At 38.1% G+C, this 10,882-nt stretch overlaps 1 protein-coding gene across 1 annotated transcript; it reads right to left on the bottom strand.

The window, feature by feature from the left end:
- Nucleotides 1-5,470: 5,470 nt before the first annotated feature.
- LOC145903033 (uncharacterized) lies at nt 5,471-9,230 on the bottom strand. The gene is made up of 6 exons (XM_082991122.1): nt 9,115-9,230; nt 8,788-8,957; nt 7,690-8,549; nt 7,447-7,578; nt 7,090-7,134; nt 5,471-6,578 (listed from the first exon to the last, which is right to left on the bottom strand). The coding sequence occupies exons 1-6, from the start codon at nt 9,130-9,132 to the stop codon at nt 5,824-5,826; spliced, it is 1,980 nt and encodes a 659-aa protein (XP_082847248.1). The 5' UTR covers nt 9,133-9,230; the 3' UTR covers nt 5,471-5,823.
- Between the last annotated feature and the right edge of the window lie 1,652 nt (nt 9,231-10,882).

Raw genomic sequence — 10,882 nt, 5'->3', positions numbered from 1 at the left:
AGTTCCAAATTAGAGCTTCTCGAACTCTTTCGACCCTTCAGATATTTTCTTACTCTTAAGAAACTTTTCGCGACATTCCGTGTTGAACAGCCATATAACTTTTTGATATTTTATTCCACGCAACGTTACATGTTTCCAACGCTTGGGGTAGTTCGTGTACTTTCAACACCAGAGCAATATCATGGGTTTGCGGGTCAACAAATTAATTATAAACTTTGGAGCTCTTTTCACCACCAAAATTCAATCATTTCATCCAGCCTCTGTTTATTGTCTTTAATAACCTGAATGTTTTACCTAAAACTCAAAACGTGCCGTCTTTTGCTGTAATATCCAAAGTATCCTCTTCCACGTGACGGCTTAACATGAACTAAGAGTCTCTATGAGTTGTTTGGTAAATACAAAATGTGTTTACTGAAATATAAAATAGTGCCGACATTCTGGTTTATATGTGATATGTACTGCTTATGTACCTGTCATCGCGTAACATCTGTCATCTTGAAAGTCAACCTTACACATTAGAATTGCATTTGATGGAAGGCAGTTATGACCATTTATGTGAGGCTTATCGAAACACCTTGATTGTGTTGGCACCCATCGAGTCAAGTACAAAGGTTTAAACGTAATGGGTTGCATTGATTTACCGGTATACGTACTTGCGGAGTTGTGCAGATCAATGAGCAGCAAAGGTTTCTGATACGAGTCCCCATCTTCCTATTTAGTGGCTGGAAACATTCATGAGGTTGCCTTTACAGGTCATGCTGTGATGTTGGTATTAGTTTGAAAGACAAGTGCTGCGGTACGATTTCAGCACAAATATACTTTGGAGGACTGGCAATATTACAAATTTTGGGTCTAGTGTACTATTGTACGTACCTATGTTCTGGAAATCGGGGAAACCCCAAATTACGTCACAATGAATGTGGGGTCAAGTTATGACGTCACACCTAATATTACACACACATCATACTATGCCTTAGGTAGTTTCAAACGACCTGTATTATCACCGTCACAATCAAGACAAACACAAGTGTCTCGTGGATTGCTACGCAACGCAGCAGTTGTTGTTACGTAATGGTGAGAATCGGCATTGTTGTGTAGATTTGTTGTTACTTCAATTATTTAATCTGCAATTGACCGAGTGAAACATAAATATGTCGCTTTCAGTAAGGGGGTCCGGAATTAAGGTGTTTAAAACTCAGTGTTGTAACAACATGATTCGGCGTTAAAACAAAGTGGCACGAAACGGAATTTGCGTCGTTTGCCTATGTTTAGGGCGATAGGACGGAGGAAATGTTTTTTGAGTGTTTCTAAAACCTGGCAAAGTCACCCTTAATATTTTACAAAATCGACGCCTATGATTGTACATGATGACCTGAACGGTATTGACCTTGCTCATATTGCATAAAACTCCTACCTTGTTGTGGCTAATCATGATTTTATTTCAAGTTTCTGCTGAAATTCACTTTATTGGAAACTGCGGTGCTACTGTCGGGTGCAATAAAATACTTTCTTGTGGACTGATCTCTAGTAAAATCTCGTAACAAGATCATTACATGTCTTCCACCTCATCCCACCTATTGTTCATTTAATGGAAGGCTTTATCGTAAATGGAAGGCTTTATCGTTTCAGATGTTTGCTGTATAGTGACGTCATGATTTTGTAATTACTTGAGAATTCTTTCGAAATTTGGACACTCCTGTGATAACTTGTTCCGAAGAAAAATCTTTGAAAAGTAAAAGTTTTCCGTTTCTAGTTTGGTAACGAATGTATGATCCCGAAAACACACAAATGCAAATATCAACAACAAGTCGCTGACAATGAAACGGAACTTCAGATATGCGTGTGTGACATTTTGTTTTGTATTTTATATTCCATGCCTCAGCCCACCCAGAATACAAACAAACCATCAACTTTGTTCGGGCCTTTAGGCTGTAAAGCTTGTCGTCAAACTTAGTTTCGTTATTATTGTTCAAAAAGTAAACTGTCAGGTTAAATTGCCATACAAACATATGGCCCTGAGTAGCACGTGTGTGTCCAGAGGGCGATGTGACCGTTGTTTCTTTTGTAACCATTTACACAAACGAAGAAACGTAATGTTTCATTATTTCCTTAAGGTTGTTTTCGTGATAGAAGCTCGTTTGCTTGCAATCGCGGCTAATTTCACTTCATGGTAATTCTGAAATTTGTTTTAAAGCGTTTTTGTGGAAAAAATGATTTTTTGCTCGAATATGCAATAAATATGCCAGGGAATGCAAATCTACATGTTAACAATACGAGGATTTCTTGAAATTGACAAAACGACCATTTGAGATAACTCGGCGCATTTAATGCATAAAAGCTGTTTGTTTGATTAATTGTAAATGGAAAATATCAAACTTGCTGAAGTGTTAGAAGACGATTTAATCCATGCAGCGCTGGCCGGCTTGAAATTTATTTTATTCTTTATCCAACAATGTGAGAATGTGTTGTAATGTTGTATTGGTTTTGAACTTTCCACATTTCAAATGGATAAAAAACTCACTCGCCATGAGGAAATAACCTTTGTTGCTCTAAATTAGGAATCTCTGTTCACAAGCATCAAATTCTGTATGCACTGAAAACTATAGAACCTGCGACTTGGAACACACACACATGTACAATCATGGATATTTATCAACACGCCTTGAACAAAAATAGCAGTAAACATGTTTTGTGCATTTAATTCTTGTGACCAAATATATTTTAATTTGTGTAAGCTGCAGACAGATGCCCACTCTTTCGACCTAAAAGGTCTCATCAGTGCAGCTGGTGTGACCATCAGACGACTTTGCTGACCAAACGGCCAAGCAAAGACTTTCACTTTGTGATAACTATACAATCACCGTCATCCGTTGGACACCAAACTAAGTGCATACTTACGGAGAAAACAAGGTTGAAACACTACAGCCGAGCAATACTCAACCAATAGTGTCGTAAGGCCCCGTGTCAAAATAACTTTGCTTGTATTTTTAATGTTCGAAAAGTGAAAGTCTTTTAACAATACCTGACGTAAAGTTTGTTGTTGGGCGTCGCAAAACTGCGTCGTAAAACCAAAGTCACAAAATTCTTAATTCTGAACCACAATCGTCAATCGTTGTGATTAAATCGGGTTGGATTTCATTGCGCTTCAAATTTATCGGCCATAAATATAGTTTAAATGGATTTCTATATTTGCTTGAATCCTGGTTGTTATGTGGAAACAAGACTTTATCCCATACAGAGGGAAACAAATAACCTTATCTACCTTGATTCTGAAAAGAGTTCTCGTGTTAAAACCAGGTCAATAAAATCAGCAGCAAGAGGAATATTTACGATAGGCGTTGTAAAATCTCATTGGAACTCCGGTGTTTGATAAGCTTAACAGAAAGATTTTCTTTGGCAATTATGACAATTGGATGTGACCACATGGCTTATGTCTGCGAAACATCAGCAGATTTTATACTTGGGTACATTGTTTCAACACTTGATGTGACAATCGCAGCCTAAATATGGGCCCTTGTATGCAGTTGTTCAAAACTGAATATTAGTAAATTTTTACTTGCAAACAAAAACATTACAATATTTTAAATTAACCAATCAAAATTGTTCTGTCGACGAAGTTTGGAAAACAACCAGAATATTACGATATCATGTTTGTCCGCAACAAAATCCTCCAACATCTCCAAACAACAAAAAAAGTAAAGATACCTTACCGCTAGGAGGTAGTACAGAGCCAATCAATATTTGGTGTCGGAAAAACGTGTGAAACATATAAAAGTGAATATTTCTTACTGCTATGGTTCGCTACAAGAATTTGGAACAGTTCATTTTATTGTAAACCATCGAACGATTGCTTGTTTATGATGTTTATTATAAACTGCGACTCATTCTTAGCGTTGTTTTTAAGGCTAAGTTTATCCCCTTCGTTTCGTTATTACGTACCCCGTCCTTATTGTCCATGGTGTTGTTTCCACATTTGTTTGCATTGTGGCGACCACACTGTTCTCCTGTGCATCGAAGCGGGACATTACTTTTTTCTCGTGTCGCGGTTGTCGCTTCATACACGCGTATTTGGAATTGCCCCTCCCTTCTTGAGGGCGCAACATTTTCAATGAAACATCGATATTTGGTATTTGTTATACTCAGTCGGCATTATCACCGTGACAGGTGTGTGATGTTGGTTGGTAACAATCTCATTGACTTGAAATGTTGGATTGCTTTTGGAAGTTTATTTTCCCGTGGAGAGACATAGATCTACCTGCATTGAATCCGAATCCGAATACCTACAGACAATATTCGGTCAAATCCCGACCAAATCTAGCATTTAAAGCCGTCATAAATTTTATGTCAGGGTTCTAATACATTTGCAAAACAATCTATGGTTTATGATGTTCTGAGCCCTAATGTTCAAATGATGCAGATGTGTGGTGAAAATACGCAAAGTTCTTTAATGTCATCCTATCCGGGACGATGCTATATTAGTACCATTAGATATACATCAGTACATGCAAATGATATAATACGTAACTCGTACATGGGTTTAGTATACAATAAAATTTATAACCACTAAACGATGAGATTAGAAATATGCAGCATAATTTTCATGCAAAAATCGTTCCCCTCTGACTATTTTGAACTTTTTAACACAACTAGTGCCGTTTCCATACATAGCGCCTCAAATTCTTTGGTGTTCGTCACCAGTTGTATGACGTAAAGCGTTGCCTTCTCCGAAGTGACGGTTTGGTCCACAAAAAAAAGCGTTTCGCGTGAGTCCATGCCGTAGAGAAAATTTTTCAAAATTCGGTAGGTGGGGGAAGAGAGCTTACGAACGTAGTGAACCAAGTTATAGGATGAGAAGAAAGCGGAATGTTGGTTCGCGTTGATAGGAAATGTTGTCAATATACAAAGTTATTTACTTAGAAAACCGATAATCTTACACTGGACAAAGGTTTCATCAAAACATTTAAACCCGATGTTTACTCCTAGTTGAGAAGACTGGATATATCCTTTCTAAATCCAACTAAAAAAATCCAAAAACTGTAGTTAACGTTGTCACTATTTATATTAGTTTTAATTACTTGAGCTGCAGAGAGTTTTTTGACAAGTTTCATCAGCACAGAAGCAGAATGTATCATTTAAACAAAATGGAGGCAATTCAAATCTCCCCCGATCTAGATCAATTGTGTTTGCGAGTCAGCCAATATATAGAATTTACGACATCTCTTTTTGCCTCATTTAAATTCTCTGACTAACATTTTTCTACATTTAACGGTAATTTTTTTGAAATTACGGGGTCGCAAGCTTGTTTTGAAACTTCAAGTTTCGCAAGAGTGCAAACTTAGGAACCACTGGTACAGAATATGGTTTGGCGATCAACATTGAACAAAAATATCAAAACCAAATCATTTTATTTGGCGCTAATGGCTACAACACAAATGAACTATATACAAAGAATTCACAATATCATGGAGTCTGATAGAATCACGTGGTTATGGAGTGTGGGGTCATTTGAAGGTCACACTCCTCAAAGAGAATCGCACTCTGCTGTAGAATCACATACTCAGTTACACTGGGAGATGATGGGTTGCGAAGACAACATAGGACGACACGCTGCAACCGGACAGTGCCACAAATTTTTACGTCCGTTTACAAGTATTGCATTGGTTGAATGTTAGTTGCAGAAGATTTTAGAAAAAGCAAAGAAAAAATTCTTGCACATTTCAATGATAATTCGTCACTAGATTTGAAATAAATGGTCATTATGACGTCACAAGTTCAATCGAAGACGTCATTTCGTTCAATTCCATTTAATTGTATATCACAAAGTCACTGTTTGGCCAACTTTGCTTCGTTTATTTTTAGATTGTTTTCACATGTTTTAATCACTTTCACTCTTTCCTCTTCAGTGCTGAAATCTTCAGTCATTCGGTAAGCTTGGATTGCTTCTCGAAAATATTTGCTTGCGTCACGAAACCGTGAAGTTTTCCCGCAAACAACACCAAGGTTGTTGAGGAGGTGTCCGTATATTTGGTACTTTACTGAATCTGCTCCAAACTTTCTCCTCATCAGTTCCAACCCTTCATTGATGGTTTCTTCCATCAATTGCAAGGAGTCGATTAAACCAAGACTATGTTCGACGGCTTGAATACATTTGGTCACACACACAGTGCGTAGTTTGTCATCAACGTTTGCTAAGTTCTCTATTTGTTGGCAAATGTCTTTGATGAAAGGAATGGCGTAATCACCAACAATGGGCTTCCTTGTGACGTCACTTTCCACCATTGCTTGGTTTGTGTCGTTTAATCCATGAGCACATTCCAGCAAACCTTTAGCTGCAAGTTTGGGGTTGGGATTCTTGCCATAGAAATCTGTTGATATTTGGAAGAACAACAAAGCTTCAAGAAATCTCTTCTCAGTTCTGTTTTTGTTTGCGAATGTCCGCAAATGTTTAGCCGTGGTTTTAATTCGAGCTTCAATCAACCGAGAGAGTTGCTGCTTCGTAAAGTTTGCTTCAATATATTTTCCATCCTTCAGCTGCTTGCAATACTTTTCCACCAGTTGAGTTTTGTCGTTGGTTTCACCTAAACAAAGAATAACTTTCTTTTATTATGCAGTGATTGGTTTTGGAATCTATCTGAAATTAATGTTTTGTTATGGCAATATATTGTATGACGTAATCACATATATTCGACTGTCACCAAATCCTATTATTCACGCGTTGCTAAGAGAAATACGTTTGGGGAAACAATGCATGTTTTCGCATGCCAAGACACGAGGTGAAATTGAATCGAGTTTGCATTAGTGTTCACCCGTTTAGGCGTTGCTAATGCGTCCATTGTTGCATAATAATGACCATAATTGTCATTGCCCTAACAATAAGTCACACTGATCTTTATCTCCATTTTACTGTAAGTGGCATTTGTTGGAAGCATGTGATGCCATTGAACTTTTCAAAAAAACAGCATCTGGGTTCATGTTAAAATGCTCGTTTTTTGTGGGATTACTGACAAAGTATTGTTGTCTTTGCGACAATTTGGGACGGAGGAAATATGCTGAGAAGTATTTTAATAATAATGAAACTGAACCACTCACCTTGCTGATGAAACACTTGCTCCAGTGTAAGATGTGTAACGTCACCTGTGAAAAACAACAACAATTCATTAATCGCATGATGAGACAGAAAGTTTTTATCCGGAAGAACTGGTTTGGCAACATAGCTTTAAACGGCAGCACTAATGAAAAACCAATATACCCAAATTACAATCTGGTGTTTTGAACACAAAGTTAATGCAAGTTGCAATTACACAATGCAATTTGAATTGTCGTGGTTTCAAGGCTCGGCGAAATGAAATGTTGAATTAATTGCACGATGCAAGAAAGAATACTTGAGCCAAGGTTGCTCTTGCAGACTTAACTAGACGATCAATTGAATTGCAGCAAAGCGTGTACCTTGTTGTCTTGGCAACGAAGTTACATGCTGATGAGATGACATTTGTAGTTCAGATACATCGTGTTGTGATCGACCTTGTTGGTTGTCACGAGATGTGCTAGGAAGGTCAATGCTTCTTTCAGGGTTTCCGGCTAATACAAACATACAAAATCAACATTAACCTAAAAGGACTCAAGCAAATGTAGTGCATTGCTTACAACAAACATCAACAACTAATCACATGTTTCAAAAATCATTTTTACCTTCCGACGAATGAAACTTTCCAGAGAGCGTAGAAAACTGGTGAAGCGGAACGAGTTGACCCTGATTGGTTGAGATAGGGTCGTTTAAATCCATTTGCCGCACGGAATCTGTCACGTGTTGCAAGATGGCAGCTGGGTTTTGCTTGTCTAACAATCGTTGATATCGGTCGCGAACTTCTCTCATAGGAGGTCTCTTCCTCGGATCCTGATCCCAACATCGTTTCATTTCTTCATCCATCGTTGTGAGGATTTCCCTGTCACCGTCACCCAAGCTTGCTTTCAACTCTTCAATCTCATCACAGTCGGGTCTCGTTCCGGCGATGATTGTGACCCGAAGTTCGTTTGCATCCAATGGTGGGTAGGGAGATTCACGGAAGATGAACATGTGGGTCATCACTCCAGTACTATAAACATCGTGTTCTTTCTTTGGCTTCATTGTGATGTTTGCTAGCTTTTCTGGTGCCGTATATTCGGCAGTGAATTGGATTTTTTCACCTTCGACTTGAGACGGAATGGTGGTCGAACCAGTTACTGCAGCCAAACGAGCGCTACCAAAGTCGGCAACCTTTACATGGAGATCGTGGGTTACAAGGATATTTTCGGGTTTCAGGTCGTCGTGAACCAATGGTTTCTCTGGAAACTCGTGGAAGAAAACGACTGCATCCATGGTTTCTTTGAGCATCCGAAGACGTAGAGGAATTTTGATGTCGAGGTTATGATCTAGGAGTAGTTGTCGTAGATTTCCGCCAGCACAATATTCTGTGACCAAACCCATGCTACAGGACAGCATTGTCCAACCATATGTTCTGACCACGTTTTCGCATTGGGCGGTTTGAAGTTTCTCAAATTCGTTCAGGATGCTGCAATCAATATTAATTGCTGGAATATTGCTTGAAGACCGTAAACTGGTAACTACACACTATACATTAGTTAATATGTATATCTCATCCTCTATATATAACAACTTGTTACGTCACCTACACAATATACAATGGTTAATAATTATATCTCATCCTGCATGTATTACAACTTATTACGTCACCCAACAGGCTGTGACCAGCTTACAAAGATTAACTACCCGTATTTACAGTCACTTACGTGTTCTTAATGAGTCGCATGTCTTTTTTTCCACCTTGTACAGTCAGAATTTTCACAGCAACTTTGTTGAGTGATTTGTGTTCACCCAACAAAACCATTCCAAAACTTCCACCACCGACAACAGCTGACCTCGGGTCGCACATAATCTCACCAGCATCAATCTCACGCATCTGTACAGCAAATCATTGAAATATTATTTCACCGTAGAAAGCATTTATTTAAAATATAAATCCTAGTCATAAATTGTGTCTTCGGAAAAATACTTCGCACTTGTATTAGGTGGACAGAAAATATATACTCTCAAAAGTCGATAGATGAATAGCTTACTTTGCTGTGGGTTGACATTTTCACTTGCACTTTTCTTTTTCTTTTTGTCAGTAAAATATCCACAAGTGAGTTGTAGTAATTTTACTTGTTTGCTTCTACCTTCGATTACAGTAAAGTGAGCTCAATATAAGTTGGTTCCTCTTTGTGGTTGACCGCAGGGTGAATGAATAGATACGGATGAGCGCCTCGTTTCTTGTCTACGGAATTTTGTTGAACGTAGGCAATTCCTTACCGAATTGCTGGTTCATAATTCCGTGGAGATAGTGTTACTTATCTATATTGTGAAAATTGCGTCGTTTCCAGCAGAGCACGTTTTTGTTTTTTAGTCACACCGATCAGACGGATGCAAAAAAATCATATTCAAAAATTTTTGTGTACCGCAGAAAACGTCGCGTCAAATATTAACGAGTGACGATGCAATGAAACTTAAAATTAATAATTCTTAATCGTTTTGTGAAATATCGCAAATGAATAACAAAATGTGAATATGATGTCGCATAAACTGTTGACATGAAATACATTAAACTGTACGATTGGTTTTGTAGTTTGGCAACGGTGAGATTATCCTAGGTGTAGCTTGGATGCATTTAGTTTGGGTGAAAAGTAAACGATTTTATTAATTCTCGACATGCAAGTTGTAGATTTGCTTTGTTCACTGAAAAGGTTTGGTTCCGTAAATCCGTTGAACGAGGCGAGAAATATATTTAGGCTCGCGGATACGGATGACTGCACGTCTATGTTGCTGCACGGCGCCGGTTGAATGGTTTCAACGCGCTGTACACAGGTTAGCTCGACTGTTGAAAAACTCACGGTGGAGTCGAACGCAAGCACTCCCTCGCCTAATGTGAACATTTTATGAAGTGTCATCATCAAAATGCTGTGTTTCCTTTTTCCTTTCATGGACAATATATACTTTTTTATTTTCTATCAAATCATGCAAGAGTGTTCAAAAATAAGGCACTGAAAATTCTGCAGCGTGCGATAAGATCACACAACGCAGTTTTGTGGAATCAAACCCCGAAAAAGAACCAAAACCATTGTATTTTTATTCAGCACCATGTCGAGGTTAACTCCTCTACATCCAGCCATCACGTTATACTGACGCGCTAAAAGTCTGTAATAAACTGTCTTAGACACATATCAAAAAATTAATTTCTAACCTTTTTACCAAATGATTCAGGACTCATAAATAATCATTTTTTCTTGTATAAAATTCAAACACTGAAGATTGGTGATTCGCGTTTTCGCATTTGTATTGGAATGCTCCATAGTAATGACTCAGCATAAACTAAAGATTAAAACTACGGCAAGATAGGTTTCAAAAGTGTTAATAAATCCCTTAAATAAAACAGTTGCAGGTATAATTCAAGTAATTGTTTCCAACCATGAAATCAGCAATGAATAGTTACCACAAATTGGAATTAACAATTTCCACATTACTTTCTGGTTAGTTTTGATGTAAAAAATCAAAATCAACGGACTGTGCATAAAAATACAGGATAAACACAATTTGTGATAATGAACCCACAACCAACCTGGCAATACTTGAAATTTACATTTTTGACCCATTTTCCCACCTTGCGAGCAAACGAAAAACCCAGTTTTGCCGTTAGGTGGCTCCCACTGAATGACATTTAATACGTTTATTAATCTCATGGTTTTGGAATTGGACGCATGGCTCAAAAGTGTAAACTCTCCACCCACATGGAAAGCAGGCAACTTGACCTGGGTACGTCCAATGAAGGGTTACGTGGGGTCAAAGGGGGTC

The sequence above is a fragment of the Ascidia mentula genome, chromosome 5 (genome assembly GCF_947561715.1).
Source record: "Ascidia mentula chromosome 5, kaAscMent1.1, whole genome shotgun sequence".
Classification (NCBI taxonomy): Eukaryota; Metazoa; Chordata; class Ascidiacea; order Phlebobranchia; family Ascidiidae; genus Ascidia; species Ascidia mentula.
Note: the sequence above shows the minus strand (reverse complement) of the source record. Positions and strands in the feature narration are given on the sequence as shown.